General features: G+C 39.9%; 1 protein-coding gene across 6 annotated transcripts in view; it reads right to left on the bottom strand.

Annotated features, from left to right (window-relative positions):
* Positions 1-27,252, bottom strand: part of ITPR2 (inositol 1,4,5-trisphosphate receptor type 2) — a 563,179-nt gene that overhangs the window by 53,657 nt on the left and 482,270 nt on the right. For all 6 annotated transcript variants that reach the window (XR_014051645.1, XM_081483690.1, XM_081483688.1 and 3 more), the window contains 3 exons: positions 22,855-22,985; positions 21,568-21,733; positions 8,730-8,890 (listed from right to left, as the gene is read on the bottom strand). Coding sequence is in view for 5 of the 6 variants with exons in the window: in XM_081483690.1 (XP_081339816.1) it covers positions 8,730-8,890; positions 21,568-21,733; positions 22,855-22,985 (458 nt within the window). In the remaining variant the exon portion in view is untranslated. The remainder of the gene's footprint in view (positions 1-8,729; positions 8,891-21,567; positions 21,734-22,854; positions 22,986-27,252) is intronic.

The following is a 27,252-nucleotide window of genomic DNA, read 5'->3' as shown; positions in this document are numbered from 1 at the left end:
CCGGTAGCTAATGGAACAGGATCCCACAGAGCAGGAGGCCTCTGGGATCCAGGCACAAATCAGCTTGTTCAACTCTGAGTGTTGACGGCTACGTTTTCTTCATTGACAGGTAATGTGAAGTATAGAAGGAATCAGGAAAAATCATGGGTCTTGCATATGGGAATCCTAGCAAATCACACTTCAGAATCTGAGGCCCAGGTTCCTTCTGTGACACTGAGCTTCTCCTTAGAAACGGATGAGAAAAACTAACAAGAGCAATTTTGGCTTCTTGAACTTTGAGGACTATTACCGGGATACCAGGGGCTTTCCCGGTGGCTCAGGGGTAAAGAATCTGCCTGTGATGCAAGAGGTGTGGTTTCGATCCCTGTGTCTGGAAGACACCCCTGGAGGAGGGTATGGCAACCCATCCAGTATTCTTGCCTGGAGAATCCCATGAACAGAGGAGCCTGGTGGGCTTACAGTCCATGAGGTTGCAAAAAGTCTGGCATGACTGAAGTGACTAACCACGCACCTGAACTCCAGCAGATTCAGTTTCTGATTAATTCAGGAAACCAGTCAATGACAACTGAGAACCCACGCCTCATGTGCCTGCCCTGGTCCTTCTTACTCATCCCACTTCCATCCCTGAATCTCATTTAAAACAATTTGGCCCAATCCTTTCATCCTCACTTCTGGTCTTTAAGATGAAGACTCTGTGTACAGCCACACCGTGAAATATTTACCTTTTCTATCTCTGTATTTCAAAATAAGATGAGGATTAGAAAGATGTTAAGATGTACACAAAAATGTGGTAACTCATGGATCATATGTATGCATACTAAAGAGGAAATTAGGATAATTAGAGGATAGATCCCACCACAAGAATGAAATCCAGAGTTGGGAACTGAAAAAAGATGCCTCTTAAATTGAAGACACATGTCTGGATTTAAAATGTGGACAGTAGAGGTGGCATTCCCTTGAAGGTAGACATTTACTTCTTAATTGTGCATTCTGAAGCTACAACCTCTAGCCTCCTGCTTCCCTGGAAATGTAAACATTTTAAAAGTGTCTTATTATGTTCTGATGTTTTTAAAATAGGTTTTGAAGATTGAGCAGTTTCATAATTGGCTTAATTAGATCCAATTACATAATTAGCATAAATTGGAAATAATAGAATCAGAATGTGTAATTTCATAATTATAACACATGACAATAAAGCAGCAATTAAGTCAGCAAATGCTGCTGATGCAGAAGGGTGCATATAAATCTTAGAAGACCTGATGTCTTTCATGAGCCCACCTCCCTCCTGAAATAGTTACTGCTCAAAAATACCGTTGAACTAAACGAGATTGATTTTGAGCTCCAGACACAGAAAAACAACATCTGGTAAATTCTTAGTTCTTTTCCTTCCTTCTGGGTGACTAGATGGCTTTTCTATCTCATTAAAGGATGACCTCTCTGTTTCTGAAGTCTTCATAGATCATGCAAGAATCATTCTGATGGGTGAATCATGCTGAACAACCCGCCACTGTGCACACCTGCCCCTCTGCCAAACTAGCAGCTTCGGGTGCACTCGTGAAGGCTTCGCATGTATGGGAGGAGCTGGTCTTGAGAAATACTTAGACAACAGAGGGATTAAATCACCACTCTCTCAAATTGGCCATCCGATTTTTAATATTGCATGCATTATACTTGGTTCAGGTGGCATACCCTTCCTGCTTCGTTTTTACCTTTTGATTTTAAAAGAGGGGAAACGATGACATTTGCCTAATGAGAAACTCATAGTCTAAACTCGTGCAGCTATTTTGCTGCATCTTTCTGTAAATTATGCCCAACTACCAGCGGGCTAAGGAGAAACTGTTCATTTGTTAATTCACTCACTATTTTATTTATTCACTCAATAAATGTTTTGAGCTTCTTGAGGGTAGAGATTGTGTGTGCGTGCTAAGTTGCTTCAGTTGTGTCCAACTTTTTTGCGACCCCATGGACTGTAGCTCACCAGATTACTCTGTCCATGGGATTCTCCAGGCAAGAATATTGGAGTGGGTTGCCATGCTCTCCTCCAGAGGATCTTCATGACCCAGGGATCAAACATATGTCTCTTACATCTCCTGCATCAATAGGCGGGTTCTTTACCACTAGTGGCGTGTGGGAAGCCCAAGGGAAGAGATTACTTCTTGTTTAGTCTTATGTATCAAAACCACAGAACAGCCGCTAGCATAGAAGAGGCACTAAATGTCTATTGAGTTACTTTTAATGTATATTACAGACATCACCTGCCCTGGTCTTATACAGAACAAAAGCTACTCTATTCCTAGTTGTGGCCTTCAAGAAACTTAAAATTTGTTTTTGTGTCAAAACAACTATTATGTTAACAAAAACATGAGCTAATTGGTACAATCATTATGGAAAACAACATAGAGGTTCCTTAAAAAACTAAAAATACTATCATATGATCAAGTAATCCCACTCCTGGGCATATATCCAGAGAAAACTAATCTGAAAAGGTACATGCACCCCAATGTTCATAGCAGCACTATTTCAATAGCTAAGACATGGAAGTGACCTAAATGTTCATTGATAGATGAATGGATAAAGAAGATGTGGTATATATACACAGTGGAATATTACTCAGCCATAAAAAGAATGAAATAAAGCGATTTGCAGCAAAATGGATGCAACTAGAGATTATCATACTGAGTAAAGTAAGTCAGACAGAGAAAGACAAACACTCTAAGATTTCACTTAATACACGGAATCTAAAAAAAAATGATACAAATGAACTTACCAAACAGAAATAGAGTCACAGATGTAGAAAACAAATTTATGGTCACCAGAAGGGAAAAGTGGGGACAAGATAAATTGGGAGATTGGGATTAGCAGATACAAACTACTATATATAAAGTGGATAACCAACAAGAATCTATGGTATAGCACAGAGAACTCTACTCAATACTCTGCAATGACTTATATGGAAAACAAATTTTTAAAAGAGTGTGTGTGTGTGTGTGTGTATGTGTGTGTGTGTGTAAAACTGATTCACTTTGCTATACAGCAGAAACTAACATAATATTGTAAATCAACTGTATTCCAATAAAAATTAAGAAAACAAAAAAACCCCCACACAACTCCAGCCCCACAAAAAAGAACAACTGAAACTGTCCCAGCTGACATCACCACGATGTCCACAAATAATTTTTAGTCAAGAGTCAAATAAGCATAAGAGCTTAAAAGTGCCATGCACTAAAATGAGGAACTGGTTCCCCTGCAAAGCCATGGTCATGGGGCATGGCCAGCCAGGGTCTGGGTTGCCACTCAGTACACCAGAACAAGTGGGCAGTTCTCTGAATAAGCAGGGTACCTGCCTTTCTGGTACCTCTGATTTCGATCTCACTGTTTGTCAAACTAAGTACTAAATATTCCCAAAGGTCCCTAACATACCTCGGCAAATGAACAACTTAAAATCTGAAAATGTCTCCAAAATGTTACAGGAACCTCTAAAAGCCTTGGGCATTTTTTTCCTAATGATCTCTACTTTGTTCCTCTTCAATATCATCCTTTGGGTAATGGCAGAAGCAAAGGGGCTTAGTGATGCTCATAGGCCATTACTAGCACAGGCTACAGGACTTACCCTCTTAGGCCCTTTCCTCCTAGTTTATTGGGTTCTTTTTCATTATTTTTACTTTCCTGCATGGTCGTCCTTCCTTTTCTGTCTGCCACTTTGTGTCCCCAATAAACACTAGCTCAAAATATCAATCCTCTTATAACAAATGAGAACTTGTTTGCCAGAAGAAAATATATTCCCAAAATACCTTGATCTACTCACATCTCCCCTAACAATATCCCCAAAGAGTTTTGTGTTAATTCAAAGACTCAGACAGTGGATAGTTAAACAGCTTCAGGCAGGGTCTGAAGGCAGGAGTGAGAAGTTTTAAGTTTCTATGAATATTTTAGAAGTTTGACCCTGTCACTGGGTGGATGTAGAGGCACAAATGTATTTTCTAAGAATCTAACCCCTAGAAACAATATATCAATTTATTTATAATGTATGCTTTAATGCATATTAGTATAAATATTCCTTATGTGTGTTGTGTGCGTGCCAAGTTGCCTCAGTCCTATCCGACTCTTTGTGACCTTTTGGACTGAAGGCTCCTCTGTCCATGGGGTTTTTCAGGCAAGAATACTGGAGTGGGTTGCCATGAACTCCTCCAGGGGATCTTCCCAATCCAGGGATTGAACGTGTGTCTCTTATGTCTCCTGCGTTTGTAGGCAGGTTCTTTACCACTAGTGCCACCTGGGAAGCCACCAAATACTCATTTTTACCTGAGCGTAAAGTTGATGGATTGGAGGTGAAAAAATACACAGAGGGGAGAAACAGCCCCAAACTTGGTATATTCTTATTTTTCTCATTTCACCAGAAGACAGGAAGCATTTGCTAAGGGCCTCTAGGTCCAAATCGGGCTTACTTAAAGTGTAGTAGAATTCAGATGAGTTGTTTCATGAGCAAATATGAGGAACTTCCTTATTTTATTTTGCATAAATCCTTGAGGGTAAAACCTATGTCCATCATGAAGAAATGAAAACTTCTTCTAAAGCTCTATTGATAAACAAGGATTTAAATAAAACTGGTAAATATACCTAATTTTAAAGTCCAAAAATTGAAGTGGTAGGAAATGGAAGGTTTCCTACCAAGCTGTTAAGAGTGATTACCTTTGACCTGGAGGAAGAGAAAAATATAGTCTTTGAAATGAGCTACAGACATGTGTCGACTTGTCATGAGCTCTAAAATCTTCTCTCTCTCGTGGATCAAGATTAGGAGGCCGTAATCTCCATGGAGCTTGGAGTAACAATTTTCCAAACTGGGTTTGTCAGCTACAGATTTTCAGAAGTTTTCCAAAAGGGCTATTTCAGTAAATGAACACTCAAGAGTCAAATGACTTTTTGTTTCCATCCTTCCTAAGCTTAATATCACCCTTCCTTCTCCTGACCATTAAAATGCAGGACCGGCGCCCATTCTCTTGGATGTGCTCTGCTTGGATGAGATCGAGATATTTCATGCTTGAAGAAGTTTGTGGTTCTCCTCCCTCTTGTCCTGGTTCTTGGGAGCGGAGAGGATGGACAGACACACGGAAATTTAAGTCTGAAACATTCAAGGACAAGAGCCTGGCAAAATGGTGGTTTTAATATGAAGGCTAAAGATGGGTCAACTGTTTCTTGGCAGTCACCTGGGGATTTCCTTACCACAAGATCCAAAGGCTTGGACCTGTCTCCTCTTTGTAACAACTGATGCTGTAAACTTTGACACTGAAATGCTCATCTCTAGGCTTCTGACACACTCCTCTCCCTGGTGCTTCTTCTACTCTTTTTATTGTCTTCTTTTCTACTTATTTTATTTGTCTTCTTCCTTTTATCTCAAGAAGAGATCCCCCAGGTTTTGTCTCTGGCTTTCTCTTCTCCTCTCTTTATATTTCTCCCACCACTCGCTAACCTGATGGCGCCAACTGTCTTTCCATGTGGATGACCTCAGGGAAAACTGTCAATGACTGAGGACCCGCCATGAGCAAGACACTTTTTACACATCATCTTACTGATTTCACACCCATTTTCTGCCTGTCAGGTGAGGAGGCAGAGTCTCAGGGAGGTTCAAAGACTCACCCAAGATACCAAGACCACACAGCAGATCTGTGCTAGAGTCAGGGTTTGAGTCCAGATCTTTCTGGTTGTAAGACTCCTGCTGTTGTCACTATCTCATCTCTCACAAGCTGTGACTCAGCCTCCTGTCTTGTTTCAAAATCAATAAGTCTTCTTCTCTGACTAGTTTCTCCTCCTCATAGAGACTTTCTGAAACCCGTTCACTGCCTTCCTCCCAATGACCAGGCTCACAGTGGCAGGTGTCCCTGGCTCATCTCTCAGCTTTTCACCTGCTCCTCCACACCCCCCTCTTAATCTTGTCAACTGCCAAGTACCACCTCTCACTTCGTCTTTCCCTTCCCCAAACCAGCCCACGCACCTCTGCCTGAACACTCTACTGGGCCATATTATTCCCTTAGGTAAAAACCTCTGCGGCTTCCCCTTGCTGAAAGAAAATAATGACCAAAACCTACACCTCTTACTCAAAAGTCCAGTTGACTTTTTGGGTCATAACTCTCAGAACTTCCTTAGAAGTAAACCATGTGCTGGTGAAACAAGGCAAGTAACTTCCCCGAGGGTTTGAATGTCCCATTTTGAGGCTTTTCTTTAGGCTGCTCCCTCTTATAGGAACTCACTCTTAATCCAGTAGACAGTCCTCATCTGCACGAAGTCTACCCTGTCTTATGTATTACATACACACACACCCCCCACCCCCAAATCCCTTCCACCACCTTCCAGTTGGTTATCACTCTACATCGTTAAGCTTTCAGACTTTTCTCTGTTCCACTCTTAGGGAACTTGGTTTGTTCTACTTTAGGTTTATTATTCACCTCCTCTTCTTAGGAAGCTCTAAATTCTTTGGCAGAAAAGGAATGTTTCAGACTTCAGTGTATTCCCCAAAATCTTTAGTCCAAGGGACATAACAGATGACTGATAAATATATATTAATTAAATGTAACTCAAACTTTGATAAAATACAGCAGTGTGAGGTCACATTGTATCTACTTATTTTTCTAAATTAAAAAAAAAATTTGGCCACAGCTCAAGGCGTGTGGGATTGTAGTTCTCCAACCAGGGATGGAACCCACCAGCCCTGCCTTAGGAGCACGGAGCTTTAACCACTGGACCGCCAGGGAAGTCCCGAGGTCACATGTTAAATGAATGCTTACACGATTTTCCCCTGGCAAGCAGAAGCAAAATGTTTCATACAAACAGTCTCTGAGCATCTTGATATCAAGAATAAACGATGACTGTGAGTGCCTATTCTCAAAATGATAACCTGTTTCCTAATTTAGAAGGAAGAGACGGCAGAAAAGGACACATGGAGAAAAAGAAACAATATTAGGTTCTGCCCACTGTCATATGAAAAACGGAAAGAAAATAACTTACAGTAGGATGCATGTCCATAATAAAATAGGATAAAAAATGCTGAATTAAAAAAAGTCTGTTTACATGGAGCTCTCCTGTGACACATAAATATTGTCAGGTAAGGTAAAACAGTGCAATGTTAACTTGTACTTAGTAAGATGTTAGCCTCTGAACATGTTCTTTGGTTGTTCATTATATTGTAGCTTATGCCTTCCTAAGTGGATGTAAGCTCCCAGAGGGGAAGATACAGACCTGCTGTTACCTGGCTCTCCTGACACTCTGGTGTTTAAAATGTTATTCTTGGGATAGGGCTTCCCAGGTGGTGCTAGTGGTAAGGAATCCACCTGCCAATGCAGCAGATCCAAGAGATGAGGGTTTGATCCCTGGGTCAAGAAGATCCCCAGAGGAGGGCAAGGCAACCCACTCCAGTATTCCTGCCTAGAAAATCCCTTGGACAGAGGGGCCTGGTGGGCTACAGTCCACAGAATCACAAGGAGTCAAACACGATTGAAGTGACTGAGTGTACACACATTCTTGGGACTCAGCATTAAAGAGGGTCATGGCTCTTCGAAGGCCTCATTCTCAAATAGTTAACACAGTTTTGGAGGATGGTTTTGAGGCAAAATCCAGTATATGGCCACATTTATTGTAAGAATACAAGAATTTATATCAGATGCAAAGATTTGTCATTGTTCAGTACTAAGTCATGTCTGACTCTTTGTGACCTCATGGACTTGCAGAAGACCAGGCTTCCCTGTCCTTCACTATTTCCCAGAGTTTGCTCAAACTCATGTCCATTGAGTTGGTGATGCCATCCAACCATCTCATTCTCTGTCATCCCCTTCTCCTCCTGCCTTCAATCTTTCCCAGCATCAGGGGCTTTTCCAATGAGTCAGCTCCTTGCATCAGGTGGCCAGAGTACTGGAGCTTCAGCTTCAGCATCAGATGCAATGATACTCACTAACTTAATGGACATGAGTTTGAGCAAACTCTGGGAGATGGTGAAGGACAGTGAAGCCTGGTGTGCTGCAGTCTATGGGGTCACAAAGAGTTGGACATGACTTAGTGACTGAACAACAAAATGCATATCATGGATACATGAAAGTTGCAACTCTGACTTCTCTTTAAGCCAGTTCATTTTAATTTTCTATGAAACAGAAGAAACTTTGAATCATGGACAATCATACTCTCTGTGCAATGCTACTGATCATGAGGAGGAGTCACAAGCAACTGGACACAGCAGGATCAGGGCAAATCCATCACCAACACTGGTCAGTCTATCCAAAATGTATGCTGACAAAAAGTCAATGCTCTCCCACTGGGGTTGAACATTATCCCCTCCCCAAACACTCTTTAATTGCTTAAATGCTTGATTTATGAAATTTAAGGCATTTCTTAACGTATGAATCATGTCCCAATGTGAAAGTTCCAGATTTGGGGAACTGAGACATTAGTGATGACAGGAAGCATGAGGTCAGAAGATCACAGAAAGGACTGAATTCACTGCACAGAGAATTCTCCAGGAAATACCATCTGTATATCTGAGGCTTAGATTTGGTTTGTATAATCAAGGCGTCCACTAAGAACCAATGATTTAGCCAGGACAGGGGTTCTTCAATGACTGACAGTCCTATTTAAAAGTTAACAAAATGACTGCTAGAACCTTTGCATTCTGGGAGAAAGGTAGGGTAGGGAATTGGAAGCATACAGAATGCAGTATAGTCATAGATCCAAACCCTCTCCTCACTCACCACAATCATTTGAGCCACATAACTTTCAGGTCCGGTATATTCAGTTGGGTCTTTCACCTTCACCAGGACTAGGAAGTACAAATAATGCCACATATTGTGTTCTGACTTGATGTGTTCCTCAAAAGAAACCGTTTTATTATCAAACTTGTCCCTCTCGAGTCCTGCAAAAAAAACCAGGAGAGACAATGTGTGTAACGTGTCATTAAATCAGCACTCACTTTTGGCATAAAAACATAATCATTATTGTGAAGAAACATTTTCTGAAAGAGCATGACAATTTAAAATGTTATGATTAAAAACAACACAGTACCCAAGACCTCCAGAAAAAATGCCAGAGTTTTTCATTTCTTCCCAACTAACATTATCCCCCGTGGATCCTGGGAAAAGTGAAGTCCTATTATAGATGTGAAATTTGCAGACAATTTAAAACACAACCAAATAAAAATTGTCAAATTATAATAAACTGGACTGCAAGTCTAAGAAAAAGAAGTCAAAATGATTGTGCAAGAAAAAGCACACTTGCTAATAATCAGGGCAGGAAAAAAAAGCCATTTTATCCAGGAACTTGGGTAAAAAGAGAAAAAAAGGCAGCAACAGTCATCTCTCTTCAAAACCACTTGTAATCAGTGAAGGGCAAAAGAATGTCCACAGAGATCTGTGCTCCGAATGCAATAAGGATTCACAGACTTGTCCCACCCTTAGACTACTGTGTTCCAGGCATTTTGGTGAGGGGAAGGTCTGATCAATTTCCAGGGCATATTTTTTTAGCTTCTGGAAGGACACCGAGGAGAGGATCTGGGTAGTAAGATGCTTTTTTCTCAAAGGTTGAAGGGTAGATGAAAGGAAATGAATGAAGATGAAGAAAAACGTCTATGGAAAAATGAATTAGGCTGCCAAGTAAAATGGGATGCTGGGATTCAGTCTGGTTTTGCAGTTCGGATACTGGAGAAGAAATCTGGAAATTGAATTCCAAAACTGGCTACTTTTTTCCTAAACATATTTTTTTTTAAAAAAGTCTTTTGGCCCTTTAGGCATGAAGAAGACCCTTTAAACAATAAGATACAAAGTACATAAATCAAAAAAAGTGTGTCCCCAATGAAGGTGTGACCTTTTAAATTATATTATTGGATATTTTTACGGGAAATACCATAAAATTTAGCTGGCTGATGGTCATGCCTCGTCTTACTTGACCTATCGTCAGCTTAGCATGCTTCAAATAAAAATCCAATCCTCTCCCCCAAACGAGCTCCACCCACGTCCTCTTTTCATTCCATGGCAACTCCAGTCTTTCAGTTTTCAAGCCAAAAGTCTAGAGTCATCCTTGAATCCTCTGTCTCACATGTCACATTCAATTCATGTTGAAATTTGTTTGGTACTTTTACAATTCACCCCACCCTCACCTTCCTCTGTTGGGTCCACAAATCTGTTCTCTACTAGGTTCATGAATACCATTTTTTCTAGATTCCATATATATGCTTTAACTATATAATACTTGTTTTTCTCTTTCTGGCTTACTTTACTCTATAAGAGGCTCTAGGTTCATCCACCTCACTACAACTGACTCAAATTCATTTCTTTTTATGGCTGAATAATATTCCATTGTATACATGTACCACAACTTCTTTATCCCTTCATCTGTTGATGGACATCTAGGTTGCTTCCATGTCCTGGTTATTGTAAATATTGCTGCAATGAATACTGGTGTACAAGTATCTTTTAGAATTGTGGTTTTCTCATGGTATATGCCCAGGAGTGGGATTGTTGGGTCATATGTTAGATTTGTTCCTAGTTTTTTAAGGAATCCTCATACTGTTTTCCATAATGGCTGTATCAGTTTACATTCCCACTAACAGTGTGTGTATATATATATATATATATATATATATAATTTATGACTGATTCACATTGTTGAATGGCAGAAACCAACACAAAACTGTAAAGCAATTTTCCACCAATTAAAATATTTTCCAAAAAATTTAAAAAAGAAATTATTTTGGCTGTATCTTCAACATATACCCAGAATCTGATCACCTCTCACCACCTCCTAGGCTACCACTCTGGTTTGAGCCATTACTGTCACTCATCTGGTTTACCCAAATAACCCCCAGGCCTCCTTGCTTCCATGTTTCCTCTCTAAGACCTATTCGCAACACAGCAGCCAGAGTGACCCTTTAAAAACCTGAGTAGGATGGTGTCTCTCCTCTGTTTTAAACCCTGCAGTGGTTCCTCACCTCCTCAGAAAAAAGGTCAACATTCTTACAATGGCCCATGAGTAGGGTTGCCAGGGAAAACACAGGATCCCCAGTTAAGCTCAAAGATTGAAAAAACAATGAATAATTGTTGAGTTTAAATACATCCCATGCAATAGCAGCTTGCTAAACCCTACGTGATGTGGTCCTCCATCCTTTCTAATCTTATCTCCCACTTTCTCTCTGTTGCTAACTCTCATCCAGCCATCAAGGGCTTCTCTGCTCTTCCTTGCACCCAGATCCCTGCCTCAGGGCCTTTGAACTGACTGTTTCCTCTCCCTACAGCTCTCTTCTCTCTGATATCTCTTGGACTAACTCACTTACCTTCTAGTTTTTCTCAAACCTCACTTTCTTAATGTGGCTTAATTTGATTGCTTTATTCAGTCTGTCCCTCCCTTTCTACTGATACTTTTGATCACTCTTTCATTGGTCTTAGAGTGTTTTTCATCTCCGAACAGACCGAAAATAGCCATATCAAAGGTGTTCAATTAAACTGGACCACAAGTCTCAGATATATAGGTAAAAATTGTTGTGCAAGAAAAACCCAGCCTGCTAATTAGCACAAAAGAAAGCCATAACGTTTTATCTGGGAACTTAGATATGAGCTTATTATGTTGATTATTTACTGCATGTCCATGGGCAGATATATGTGTCCCTTTTCTTCAATAATGGTCCCTGTAGTTTAGAACATTGCCTGGCACGTAGTCGGCACTGCATAAAATATTAATTGAGTGAATTAAGAGTATGTCACTAAGAGCAAAACAGAATTGAAGAGATGCAGGAAAGAGTAGAATATAAGCACAAAGCAATGAAGCAGTAGAAGTTGTAAACTGGCAGAAATCAAGAGACAGAGCTGCAAGTAGGGAGAGGGAATTAGAATGGCCCTAGAAAAGAGAGAAAGGGGGAAGCCAAGAAAAAAGTTCGGTAATAGTGTATGGTGGGGTTGCGGGTCTTGCTAAATTAAAGCATCTGGCTCTCCATGATGGCTCTTTTGCTTACTGCATTTGTTACCTAAATTGCTCATGTATTTTTTCAATAAATGCTCATTATTTTAAGAAAAAAAGGAGTATGTCACAAATAAATATTGTTCCACTAGGATGCATATAGTAAAAAACAGATAATAGCAGTATTGATGACATGGATAAATTGGAACTCTCCTACACTTCAAAAATAGTTCAGCAGTTTCTCAAAAGTTGAACACAGAGTTACCATGTTACCAGCAATTCCACTCTTAGGTATAGTCACAACAGAAAAAAATGTACGTCCACACAAAAGCATATACATGAGTGTCTGTAGCAGCATTATTCATAATAGCTAAAAAGTAGAAACCCAATTCTTCATCAACTGATAAAAAGGTAAACAAAGTATGGTATATCCATACAATGGATATTTTTCTGCAATAAGATAGTACTGATGCATGCTAATATGAACCTTGAAAACATACTAAGTGAAAGAAAGCAAGTCACAGATGACCACATATGATACGATTCCATTTATACAAAATGCTTAGGACAGGCAAATCTATAGCAAAAGAAAGTAATCAGTGGTGGCCTAGGGCTGAGGAGGATGGTCAGTTTGATGGGAAGGAAGAGAACAGTGAGGCCAAAGGGTAGGAGGTTTCTTAAGAGGGCAATGAAGATGCTCTAAAATTATGATGACACATACACATTTGTGGCTGATTCATGTCAATGTATGGCAAAAACAACCACAATATTGTAAAGTAATGAATTAATTAATTAAAAAAATAAAATTATGATGCTAGATACACAACTCTGCACATACTAAACCCACTGAAAATGTATACTTTAAATGAGTCTATCATAAGGTATGTAAATTCTACCTCAACAGAGCCATTACAGAAAAATGGAGAAAAATTTTAAGTAGCTTTCTCCTAGAATCCAATTCAAACAATTACCTACATATGTACCTGTTGCAAAGTACATAGAACTATAAAGATAAAAACATAATGTCTACCATCAATCAATCCATAATAGGGTAAAGGAAACAGACAAATTGTATTATATTCTAAGTGGTATAAACTATCAAGGAAACATAAAGGAGAGCAAAATGAGTTCTGACCAGGTACATTTTAAAACGTTTCAATGAGGCATAAAGTTTTAAACGTCTGACCTATGAAACATGACCATGGCAAGTGGAGAAGAGATGACCAGTAAGAAAGGGTACTTAATTTTTACTGAGCACTTATTTATGCTGAGAACTATAAAGATGTTTAAATATGCTATAACAACAACAATAATCAATCTGACCTTTCAACATGTGAAAAAAGAGATTCAGAGGGATTTCATTGATTGCTCACATTAATACCTCTACTTAGTGGAAAAGTCAGCCAATATTTAAGTAAAAATATTCCTGACTCCAAATCTATGTTCTTTTGCCTCTGGGCAGAGGAAACAGCTCAACAAAACTAGAGATGAAAGCAAATGCCCTGTTTGGGGAACTGTCAGTTCTTCTGGTATGGTCAGGAGGGAACACTTGGAAATGAAGATGAAACGGTACATTTGGCACAAACCCTGAAAAGTTTTACACACAAAGCTAAGGAGTCTGCACTTCATTCTGAAGGCTTCTGAGTGGAGCCTAGCATACTGGGTGCTCTCCTTTAAGTAATTTCTGGTGGCAGGATTTAGAGGAAGACTGTGGGAGAAGAGGAGAGGGTGGGAGTCCAGGGGGCCAGGGCACGGGAGGAGGCATGTAACGGAGGGAAACTGGTTGTCTTTCATCATCATCAGATCTTACTCTCTAAGCAGTATAGTCCATTCGTGTGGTTTCAACCAGCATCATGCTGATGATTTCTCAATCTTTATTCCCAGTACCGACCTTTCTTCTCAACTTTAGATTTTATTTCCAGCTGCCTCCTGAATAACTTTACAGGCATGTCAAACTCAACTCATCAAAGATTTATGTCTCTAGCCCTTCGTCTCTTCTGTTAATGAAGTCCCTGTCCACCAAGGAACCTGATGCTGCCCTCAGACTCATGTACTAACTATCCACTCTGCACATGTCCTGTGGTCACCCTGATGTCCTCACTATTCTCCAAACACACCAAATCCTTTGAAAACCCTATGCCTCTATCTAGTCTCTTTCCCACTTTACAGGAATTCCTTCTCCAAGAGCCAGCTCAACCACTGGCACCACCCTGACTCCCTTGGTTGATCCTTTCAGTATGTTTCTGCAAAAATTTGTCTGTTTCTATTGATTCCTTAGGCTCTATGACTTTATTGTCTGATTTATTTTTTGTCTTACCGGCACCTGGCATAGTAATTGGAAAACAGTTGACATTCAACTAAAGTTGACAGAATAATTGAATATATGAATCAGAGATTGAAGAGGACTCAACTGAAGAGGGCTTGATGTCCAATTAGAGGTATAGATTTAGTAGGAATGAAGAATGACTCTGACTTTTCTGACTTGGATGAGTGAATTTAAGGTAATATCAACAAATCAAGAGGAAAAAAAAATAGAAGGAAGAGATTTTAAAGGGAGGATATGTTTGATTTGGGATGTGTCCCTCTTAAGATGCCTATAGAAAAATTAATGTTGGGATGCTAGGTAGGAATCTGGGAACTCCAAAAAAGCATTGAAGATGTAACTCTACTAGTTCAAGGATAAATGACATAAAACAACAATGAAAGCCAGAGCATTGGATGAGATGACTAAAGGAGAAAGAAAAGATGGGTAAGAAGAGTTCTGTGTGCCCAATACAAACTTTTCCAGAAAAATGAGAAGACTACACTTATGCTGTGTTTCCCACCCAGTACGACTAAGGTCAGAGCACATATCCACTCAGCAGCTAGGCATTCCTATTCCTCTTCTCTGCTCTATTTTTCTCCTAGTCCTTGTCATCATTTGATATTCTATGTATGTTAGAAAATAAGCTCCATGATGACAGTGCTTTTTGTCTGGCTTTGTTCACTGCAAGATCCTACTACATTGTGGACATAAGTATTGAACAAATAGGTGAATGAATGACTTTCATGCATAAATGTAGAGAATAAGAGAATAAAACAATGCATAACATATAAGAGAATAAAATCACGCATAAGGTATAGAGAAGGAACTAACATACCAAGAGAAGAACACAGATGCTTTCCTCACAAAATAGCCTTTATTTCCTATTAAAGCATCTAGAAAGATCTTTAATTTCAGGAATCTGACTCTCCTTATGACAGGAATGCTGACCTCTCTCCATTTTGTTATTCTGTTGCACTGCAGCCTCTAGTAATTCAAAATTAATAGTTAATGTGGACAACAGAGCCAAATTGTTCCCATGCTTATTGCTTCGGCTCTGTCATGTGTTCATCACCACCCTATCACGGCTGCCTTCTGGATCCCTAGCAATTGTTTTCTGAATCATAACTGATACATCTGGTCATGTCTTCAAGGCTTAGAAGTCCCATCTGCTCTCATTGCCTGTCACAGTACCTACCTCTTCTGCAAATGCTACTATGAGTATCCTTAGAATATTCCTAGAGCCAGTTCCTACTGTGGAGAATCCCTTTTATGTTATTTGATACCATATTCCCCTTTGGATCACAATTTAATACCAGACTATTCCAAGAACCATATCTAGATTAAACACAACTATTTTACAGCCTGCTAATACAACCCCCAAATATCCCATATGTTTAAATCATTCTTGAAGATATATTATTATAATATATATGGCATATATTTGGGCTTCCCTGATAGCTCAGTTGGTAAAGAATCTGCCTGCAATGCAGGAGACCCCGGGTTGATTCCTGGGTTGGGAAGATCCCCTGGAGAAGGGAACGGCTGCCCATCCCAGTATTCTGGCCTGGAGAATGCCATGGACTGTATAGTCCATGGGGTCGCAAAGAGTCAGACATGACTGAGCCACTTTCACTTTCAGTGGTATATATTAGATCTTTTATGTAATAAGCGATTCCAGGAATGAACATATATCTAGGTATACATGATCACAACACTTTATACATATTTCTGCCTTTTGAGGGCAGAGGATAAGGAACCCTTAAGTTACTGAGGTCACAGGGATTAGCAGCTGTAAGAACTTGGAAACACTTTTCAATATTTAAGTTAAGTTTCTATTTTATTTTAAATGTCACACTAAATTTGTTCTACTTTACAAAACATTTGTTCCAATATAAAAAAATACTATTTAAATTTGCTGTTAGGTTAACTTACCTAAATGGCCTCTCAAATATTTGAATAAATGTGAAGTTTCTGAAAAATACACTACATTGATCTACTACTTCTTGATGTGTGTGTGTGTTGTTGCTCAGTTGTGTCAGACTCTTTGCGACCCCATGGACTGTAGCCTGCCAGGCTTCTCTGTGCATGGAATTAGGCAAGAATACTGGAGTGGGTTGCCAGTTCCTTTCTCCAGGGTATCTTCCCAACACACGGATTGAACCTGGGTCTCCCACACTGCAGGCGGATTCTTTACCATTTGAGCCAGGGATGCCAATACTTCTTGATATCTCACACTATATATCCCTGTGGATATGTGTATGCCACAGAAACTATACCCTACACGTAACAAAATTTGGAATAACTTGGAATTAGTGCAATTAAGCTTTTTGTCTGCAGTATATAGTAATTTAGGACTTACTTGCTTTATTTTCCTTTATAAGCAGTAAGCCACATAAATATAGAGACAATGTGAATTTGGAGGTGACTAATTGGATAGTCATTCATTAAGCAAATATTTATGAATAATTCCCAATACATACTGAGTTGGCCAAAAAGTTTGTTCGGGTTTTTCCATTACATCTTACAGAAAAACTCAAATGAACTTTTTGGGCAACCCAATAATTGGAAGCATAAAAATGGATAAGATGTAGATGTTGATCTAAAGAAGAGAAGTTATCATGTATTGAGAGCTTACTTTCAGCTAAGCACTTAGCTAAGGATTTTTATATACAAGATTTCATTTATAGCCACCACAACCCCAAAACATGGCAGCATATTCTTCACTTTCAAGGTGAAAGAAGACTTGTCTAAGATCACAAAGCCAGGATGGGGAACCAATGTAGACCCACATCTATTTGACTGTAAAGTTCATTTACTTTCTATAATATGGCAATGCATAGTATCCAACAGAAGAGATAAGACAATGGAAAATGTGTACAGTACCCTAGAGCTAATTGTGATTGAAAAATTTAGAAGCAAATGTGTTTTCTTCTGATTAGTAAGACCAGAGAAAGCTGAACTCATGCAATAACGATTTTAGATCTGGGTCTCAGAGAGAAGGCAGTTGTTCAACAGCCTAGGAGTTTGGGCATTCTAAACAGAAACACTATAACTGAGAACACATGGAAAGAAAGAGTTAAAGATGAGTAACACAGTTGAACCAGACCTTGAGCTATAATTGGGAGAACAGTGGAAGAAAAGACAGGCAAAAAAAGAAGAGGCCCAATTGTGGGGCATCCTACATGCCAGGAAAATCAGAGTTTTTGAGTTATAGTCTGTACAATGCTATTGATGGCCTTTTGAATAAGGAAATGATGAGCTCAAAGTGGAAAATTTTGTCTGGCAGCACCGAATAGGTCATTTAGGGGTATGAGCCAGGGTAAGCCTGAAAAACCAAGGTGTGGCTGTGGGAATATGTGGAAGGAAGTGAGTGAGATTGTGAAAACAGATTCATTAGCACGTGGTAACTAGCGCATCTGAAAGAGGAAAATGAAGATGCTTAGAATGATGGAGACATTGCCAGCCCAGTAGGCTGTCATTAATTGCAATATGGAAGTCAGGATAAGCTGCTGGGTTAGAGGAAGGAGATGGAGAGGCATGATGTACTGGTTCGCAGACATGGTAAAATTGGCTGCCAGGAAGTCATACCTTTTAAAATGCCAATCAACCATGGAAAACAAAGGATGAAAGCTTGGAGAGAGGCTAGAGGCTTGGCTACATATTTGGCAATAAACTGCATAGAGCAGTGTTAAAGAGGACAGTAGAGGGAAGACACAAGGAGTCAATGATAAAATCATGGGCTGGGAGAAAGTCTGAGACATTGTGATGGACCCAGAGAATGTGCAACCTGAGCTAGAAGAAAAGGTCAGCAGGAAATTCATGATGAGATTTGAGACAAACACTTCAATTTGGAGAAGAAGCTTAATGTGATATCTTAAGAAATTTACAGGTTACAAGCTTTTTGATAACTTTGAAAAGCCAGAGAGAATTTTGATATTGAAGGGAAAGCTCAGAGGAGCAGGAACGGGGGTGAAGTGATGCACTTATTTTGCTGTTCATGCTTTTGTGTTGTTAGAACAGGGGAGACAAGATCATGTCTCAGGATGAGGTTCACATTCTACTGACAGATTTTTCCAAAGAGTCCATGTTTCAGAGGCAGGGTTCTGACACAATAGTCATCGCAATTGTGAAGAAAAAGGCTTTGAGGAAGCAGGGTAAAGGCAAGACCACGAGACACAGGAAACTCTTCAAAGGCAGTTATCTTTCTTCCTCTGAGGCTCACCCTTCTGTTAATATATAATAACTCTTCTCAAATCCCCCAATTATTGTACAACGTCTTCCTGACGCCATGTCGGTCTTGCGTTCCTTCATCTAATCTAGATGGAGAAGACTCTTCTTTTTTGAGAAGAGTCTTCTTTTTTGTGTCATTTTCTTCCAGCCAGCCCCTCCCCAGCACTGTGCAATCTGGTCCCTGCCCTTATCTACACAGAAAGTCCTAAGACTTGAAACCGCCTAAACAAGAAATTGAAAGGCTGTGTTTCAATTCATGTTTCTGGTCTTCTCTGCTTGGACAGAGTTGATAATCTACCATATTCTTCCCAAGGCTATTTTCTCCCCAAGGCTACTTTCTCCTTTCACTTTCACATGCCACCTGTGCCTGGTTGTCGTCACACCATTCATACTGGATAGCTCTTGTGTGTATGTGATCCCCTTTCTCTTTCAGCTTTTCAATGCTGATGTTTTCCACTTGAACCCCATTGTCTCCTCCTCTTACTTGGAAGCCTTCCTCCACACTCCAGCTTTTTCTATCCCATTCAGGCTGAGGACTCCTCAGTACTGTCTTCTTCTCTGAGGCTCAGACATATATGTTCACCTCTGTGCTGGGTGTATCCCACTGTGTTGTTTAGTTGTTGTTCAGTAGCTCAGTCATGTCCAACTTTTTGAGACCCCATGGACTGCAGCATGCCAGGCTTCCTCGTCCTTCACCATCTCCTGGGACTTGCTCAAACTCATGTCCCTTGAGTCGGTGATGTCATCCAACCATCTCATCCTCTGTCACCCCCTTCTCTCTTCTCCTCCTGCCTTCAAATCTTTCCCAGCATCAGGGTCTTTTCCAATGAGTCAGCTCTTCCCATCAGGTGGCCAAAGTATTGGAGCTTCAGCATCAGTCCTTCCAATGGATATTCAGGGTTGATTTCCTTGAGGACTGACTGGTTTAATCTCCTTTCAGTCCAAGGGACTCTCAAGAGTCTTCTCCAACACCACAGTTTGAAAGAATCAATTCTTCAGTGCTTAGCCTTCTTTATGGTCCAACTTAGTACACATCTCATTTTCAGTACTTGTAAAGCCAAATTCAGCCTATGCGTACCTAAAATTGTTTTTCTTTTTCCATTCTTAAACTCAACTTTTGATACTACTATCCACCCAGGCACTCACATTCTTTCATATCCATTACAAACCACTGAGATTTAAGGATTCTGTGTGTGCTTATGCATGCTCAATCATGTTCAACTCTTTGTGACCCCATGGACTGTAGTCCATCAGGTTCCTCTATCCATGGATTTTCCAGGCAAGAATACTGGAGTGGATTGTCATTTCCTCCTCCAGGGCATATTCCTGACCCAAGCACTGAACTTGCGTTCTCTTGCATCCCCTGCATTGGCAGGCAGATTCTACCTCTCCAATATTTAACTCTGTCCATTACCCTGAATACTGCCATCACTACCTGTCCTGGATAAGGTTTCTTTACCTCTTACGGACAATGGCAATAAACTTCTACCTGGTTCCTCTGCCTCCAATATTGTTCCCCGATGAACAACTTCCCATAGCTGCCACAGTGATTGAAAATAAAAATTACACCCTGTATCTTCTACTTAAAATTCTATAATGATTCACCATCTTCTATAAAACCATAAGGATAAAGTCCAAACTTTTTAATATAAGAGGTCACACATGGCCTGGCCAGTCTCTTTTGCATACCCTGCTCTGAAACTTTCACTTTAGCAACATCAAACTGTTTACAGGAAATGAAGATTCTTTCCGTCTGTTCTCCTCTCCATGCCTTTCCTTATGCTAGCCACTCTGCTTCTGCCCACTTTCATATGGCTCTCTCCTTTCCGTCTTTTACCATCAGCTCCATCACCATCTCTTCCAGGAAACCTTTCCTGACTTTCTCATCTGCCCTCTACAGCCCAATTAAATGTTAACAACTTTTAAACTTCTCTATCATTTCCCTTAATGCATTAGACAGCAATGGTATTTTTTTGTTCTATGTTTCACAATAGATTGTGGACACCCTGGAGAAGGGCATGTTGAATTTGTGTTTGTTTCCTTGGAAGACAGCTCATTATTACAGGTTAACATCTGGCACACATCCACCTGTTGGAGTGATGAATGAGCCATTCAGGGAAAAGAGACAGGTGACAAAAGGTGAACTGAGGAAGGAAGGGGATTATTGCGGGTGCAGTTTAAGTTATATAGAATAAATGTTATATACTATATAATGAACGCTGAAGCCCTTATGCTTATTGTGTGACTTCAGCTCGATATGGAAAAATAGATGTTGAGTATCACCAGGAGTTGGTGATTATTCAAGGAGGGGAAAGGGGGACTTCTCTGGCAGTCCAGTGGTTAAGACTGTGTTTCCACTGCAGGGGGTATGGATTCAATCCTTGGTTAGGGAATAATATTCCACATGTCACATGGCACAGCAGGCAAACAAACAAACAAACAAAGAAAGCAAAACTACATCCATGTTATAGCTTCTATAAAAGAAAAGGAGGGGAAAATATCCTAGGGTGACTAAGCCAGCGACAGAGACAACTAAAACCAGAAAAGGCTGAGGTCTATGCAACAGAGGGTGGAGCCAAAGGAAATAATGAGGACAAACGGAAGGTTGGGTGGGTCTGAGAGAGGAAGAGGAAAAGGACAGGGTGTGAGAGATGGGGAGAGAGAGACAGAAACTGGGAGAAAGCACAACTCAGAATCGAAGACAAAGCGCTGCCAGTGAGTAAGAAGTTCAAGCTGCTGGAAAACTCATCTGTGGATTCATAAATCTAACAAAATAAAATAAAAATCATTCTATTGTTTAATCAATATGTTATTGTGATGAAAAATCTGTTTGCCAGTTGGTGGAACCTTCTGGCATTTTGCAACACATGCTATAGTTAGAGAATCATACAAATGGCAGAAATAATGACAAGACAGCTTTGGGATGTAATTCTTCTATTTCTGGAAGCAGAGTATCCTGGTCCAATGCTCAGTTACATAATCTGAATTTTGTCCAGCTTTCATTTTGAAATAATTTTTCCCAAGGCATAACAAACAAAAAGTCCTTCCATCCCCTCCTTTCTACTGGGCAGTTTCTTTCTCTCTTATTTTAGTGTCTTGAGAACACTTACCACAGATGAAGCAGGTGGTCTTTAGAATTTCTTCTTTTTTCTGTTTTTCACTTCTGAGATCAGCAAAAGTATCAATGATAACCCCAAAAATCAAGTTCAGAACGATAATGATGACAATGAAATAAAAAAGAAGGTCATATACCACACGGGCAGCAAACAAGGGCTCCTGAAATAAAACATTTTAAAAACATTAAAAAAACCCCTCTATCATGTATATGCATACAAATTCACATTTTCAAGGCATGTTGATTTAGCATATTGTCTAGCAGAAAGTATATATTCAATAATTGTTTGCTCAATGACTATAATAGTATTCCAAGTTGGAAAAAATAAGACCCACTTTCTATCTTTGTTTACTTTATAAGCGTTGTGAGGAAAACTTTCCAGTCTGTCCCCAGACTCCTTCCATGCACTTGTACTTTTCTTCTCCAAAGGAGGGATTTATCATGTATTAAAAATCATTTTACATGTAATTATGCTAAATGCATTTTGGTGAAGTGGGCTCCTATCCCAGGAGCTACCCAGAAGGTAAACAAATGCCATTTCTAAAGATCAGAGAGACTGGAAATTTGAGTATCATCTAATGGTCTGTCCATTTCTGAAGGAGATTTTGCTCTTGGCCTTGTAGGGTCAAGTACATTCAACTCAAGCGTATTTCTACTTGATAAATGTTATTAAAATACACATCAGAGATAAGATAGTCTAGGTGTTTCATAGATGAAGAAACATGAGATGGATGGACAACGTGATACAGCTGGCCAGTTAGAGGACTGAACTTGTTCAAGCTCCCAGTGGGGGACTTGAGATGCTGCCACCAACGAGAAGTTTTTCAGCCTTGCCTTTTTAATATATGAAATCCTGCTAGAATCTGTTCAGATTGGATATTTCTTGTGGACAAATAATGGAGGATGTCCTTATTCGGAGGCAAAGAGCAAATCTCCACGCCTGCAAAAACTGAGAGACAGAGACAGCCTGGTTTCTGTTATTTACGTAACAATCAAACTCCTCCATAAAGTCAGAAGTCATGATTTTGTTGCTGTCATACAACATACAGTTCAAAGTTGGTAAGATGTCATGACCTACTAACATATATAGATTTTTAGGACATTTGCTATTTCTATGGAATTCTATTATACAATAGGTTGCTTTCAATAGCTGCCGTTATATTTTTATAGCAAACAACATAAAATGGAGTACCCTATAAACAAAACTGAGTTGTAAATGCTGTTAGGTTAAAAAAAAGATCGGATCGTGTGCTCCGTGAAAAACTATTTTTCTCCAGCTTACATCTTTTGATGGTCTTCTTAGCACATCACCCACGCCTCCGCCATTCCTGAGGCCCTGGTTCAGGACAGTCACAATGCACATAAGAAGAGTGTCACACGTCCTTTCAATCCCATCTTCATATTCCTCATCAGCTATAAAAACACAAAGTCAAACTGTACAGCAAACTCACGTTTTTAAAACACTCTTTTCTACATCTAAAGATCTATTTCTTCGTAACTGTGCCAGGACACACTTTTTTGAAATCATATATTAATAACACATTTTCTATGTGGCATCCCGAGACTGACATAGACTGATAAAGCCACATGTATAATATCCCCAAATCACGTTTTCTTCCATCAGTGGAAAATGACAAAAGGAAAAGGATGAAATATAAGAAAGTTACTATTCATTGTGCATCGTCGTGGTGTGGGGGGAGTTCCATAAAACCTTCTGAGAACACAATCAACTCACCCAGGAAGGAAAAGCACTACAGAGGAAAGAATGTGTACAAGGAAGCTAGGCAAGCCCAGCTTCAAATTCTACTCTGTTCCAGAACTGGGACTTGGGTAAGTTATTAGCCTCAATGTGCTCATCTGTAAAACAGGGAAATCTGTTTAAGGATAAAATCCTTTGGAGGGTTGTTTAAGGATTTTATTTAAGGTATGTAAAAGACTTTGCACAGAGATTGGCATACCCATAGTAAGTGCTTACAAGTTGAGGGCTGATATTATTTCAATTCTTTGGTAAGTGATACACTTTCTGAATGACTAGCACAGTACTACAATGCATTTATGTGAACAATTTGTTTCATGTGAATAATTTATTTTATGTGAATGTGTTTATGTGAACATGTGCCTGCTAAGTCACTTCAGACATGTCTCTTTGTGACTCTATGGAGACCATAGCCTGACAGGCTCCTCTGTTCGTGGGATTCTTCAGGTATGAATATGGGAGTGGGTTGCCAAGTCCTCCTCCAGATGTGAAAATATTTAGGGACAAATAGAAAGAGGAAAAAAATTACTATGTGACAGAAAAACTTCTAGTCTTATTTTTTTTTAAAGATAAAATTACCAAAATTGGTAGTAATCTCTCAGTCACTTAAAATAATAAACACTTCACACCAAGTTGGAAATTAGAATCAAGATATCCTAAATTGAGAAGTGAGAAGGAATGTATTTTTCTTGTTAGATTAAAGAACCATAGTGGTGCTGAATTTTGGAATTATATAGCCAGTCTGAATGTCATGGTGTGAGTGTAATAATAATCACTACCAAAGGGAAAAGAATTCTTCTAATTTTGTGTACATGATCCATTATAAATAGTTTGTTTGGTACTTTGTTATGAAAAGGCTGGTTTTCTTCCTGTAAGCTGACTTTAACATCACATGGATGGGGGATCTGGTATTTTCCCTTTACTCAGAGTTCTTTCTTTCTAAAACATACACCTCAGGGTATATGCCCAGTAGCAGAATTGCTGGGCCATATGATAGTTTTATTCCTAGTTTTTCAAGGAACCTCCATACTGTTCTCCATAGTGGAATACCAGTTTGTTTGTTTTTTTTAATCAGTTACACAGTGAAATTCAAAATCAGAAAGACCGGGGGAAAAATACATAGTAAAATATTCTGAAGTGGAACTGATGGAAAAATATGACTCCCTTGAAAATCGAATGTTTTCATACTCCACTGCTCACTATTTATTCTAATTCTGACCCATCTAGTGGTTAAGAAAAATCCATAAAATACAGAATCCTCAATTTATTAATAGTGTTGATTAGGAACAATAAATAAATTTGCTTTGAACAGCAAAAATAAAATAAAATAAAATTAAAAAAGCAGAACATACACCTTGAGAGAAGGGCAGAAGTCAGAGATGGGCAAACACTAAATGTGGCATCGAAGATACTGACAGAGCCTGCACTGGACCGTGTACCTCAGAGGTGAGCATCAAGGCATATTCTGACTTAGAAAGTAGAAGAAATGAAACTGCTTTTGGAGACAGAATAGATGGGGAGGAGGGGAAGCTTGTGACAGAAGTCAGAGCAGTGGAAGAGACAAGCAAGGCAGAGAAGACAGAGAGAAAGCTCAGTCTGCAAAGCGCTTGGTTAGGTCTCAGTGCCTGGTGGTGGTGATGGCAAGAAGCACATGAAGAAAATAGTTAGAAACATGTAAAAGAGGTAAAGGAAATTTTGAAGAGAAATATGGTTTTCCAGCAATGCCATCATGTGCAGTATATCTTATGCTACTTTGCCACGGTTAGACTTTCAAATAATCTTCTATCTAGTGGCATTTATGTATCTAATCAGCAACTGCCTAATCATATGACACCGGTGTTTACTAAAGACTTAGGGGAGGGAGGTGGGTGGGGGGTCCAGGAAGGGGAACACATGTAAACCCAGGGCTGATTCATGTCAATGTATGGCAAAAACTATTACAATATTGTAAAGTAATTAGCCCCCAACTAAAATAAATAAATTTATAAAAAAAAAAAAAAGACTTATTACGTGTGGGTTAATCAGTTCACAGAAGCTACAGGAAAGTGCGCCCACCTCTCCCCAATAATTGAGAAGTGAGATTGTTTGTTCTTTAGGAGGTGAGCTAGTACAATCCACAAGCAACTCACATGATTAGTCACTGTGAAGTAAAATAGACTGGCCGCCAACACATGAGGAGGTCTGGCTTCCTGTGTGACATGCAAACAAAGGCAGAGTGCCCAGGTCAGGGTCAATGCCAGCAAAAGTCCAGTCCACTCACTCCACAACTAGTGCTTAGGCGTGCTGGTTTCACAGAGCAGCCTCTGTGAGTGTGGATAATAAGTCTCTACCTTTATGAGACGGATCTATTCACGATATGTTAAGCCAAGTTCCCAGGCCTTCAGGCTGAGAGCCAGGCCCTGAGTCATGGTGAATTCACCTAAGTAAATGCCACCTGGTGGAGACTTACCTACATAACCAACTGGTTTTCCCCATGTCAAGCCTGCCTCATTTCACTTCATCAAGAGCCCCTGGGCTAGGTACTGGAAATATAAGTGAGAAGATGAAAGTGTTGCAACCCCCAGGAAACTTATGGTCCTCTAGGAAACACAGGTCAGCATATGAACAAAGGCAATGCATGGGTACCAAGGAAGTAGGATAGATATGCATCTCATGGGCTGGGGCGTCAGGGACAGCATCCTAAAGAAGGTGGCACCTGGGTTGACTACTGAAAGAGGGGCATCCTTGGCCAATAAGATGAGTGAAGACATACCAGGCAGATAAAATGGGATGAGCAAAAGCAAATGGGCATGAAAATATCTGGAGTGTTTGTGGAATGACAAATGGATTGGGACGGCTGGGCTTTGGGACTTCCCTAGTGGTTCAGTGGTTAAGACTCCGTACTATCAATGCAAGGGATGTGGTTTCGATTCCTGATTGCAGAACTAAGATTAACATGCTGCTAGTGCAGCAACCCCCCCCCCCAAAATAGTAGACCTGGAATGGTTGGGCCTTTGGGGTATACAGATGAAAATGGGAGCTGTAAGAAGAGAAGCAGGTAGGGGCCAGATTATTGCGAGAATCATACACCCAGGTGAAGAGTTTAAACTTTATCCAGAAAGCTATGAGGAGGCACTGGAGAATTTTATACAGTAGGAAGGTGATTTACTGTCTAGTTGGCAAAATAGTATGAGATAAAACATGAACTTAAATAACCAGACAAATTAACACATGATAAAAGCCACAAGAGTGGCACAAAGAGATCAAAACAGACCACAAGAGTGGCGCAAAGAGATCAAAACAGAGAGAGAACTTTTAATAATAAGGATAATGAGAGGGGAGCCCTTCTAATTAATGCAGATACTGAGTTTGCCTTGACTATTCAATAGAGTAAGACAGCAGGAGATTGGCATTTCACAAGGCATGGACAGAGAGCCCCAGAGTTAAAAAAAAAATTGCTTAAAGATAAATAGCAGTATGTAGAGGAGTGTTAAGATATGGCTGGAGATAAACTGAGAGCTCTCCGAAAAGCTCTAAGGAGTTTGGATTTTAGCTGGCAGGCAATGGAGGATCGCGGAGATCTTAAGTTGGGGTAGGGGAGAAAATATTCAAAGCAGTGATTTCTGACAAGTGGTCTTAGCAGTGATATAGTGGGTAAACTCAAGAGGAGAGAATGACTAGAGGTAGGAAGACCACCTAGGAGGCAGTTGCAATAATTCAGGCATGAAGTGCTATGAGTCTGAATTAGAGTAATGGTTGTGAGAATAAAAAGGATGAAAGAATGGTGAACTAGAGGGACTTGATAGGAAGGAGACAGAAACATTAAATATCAGACTGAAGCTTCCAGCCAGCGGTCACTTGGGAAAGGACGGTCTCATTAAACACAGAAACAGAAACTTTGGAAGGAGGAATTGGATGCTTGTGTTTCGATGAAGACAAGGAAAG

Source organism: Giraffa tippelskirchi, chromosome 4, assembly GCF_054371585.1.
Source record: "Giraffa tippelskirchi isolate mGirTip1 chromosome 4, T2T-mGirTip1v1.2.pri, whole genome shotgun sequence".
NCBI classification, from domain to species: Eukaryota; Metazoa; Chordata; class Mammalia; order Artiodactyla; family Giraffidae; genus Giraffa; species Giraffa tippelskirchi.
This window is presented reverse-complemented; position numbering and strand designations above follow the sequence as displayed.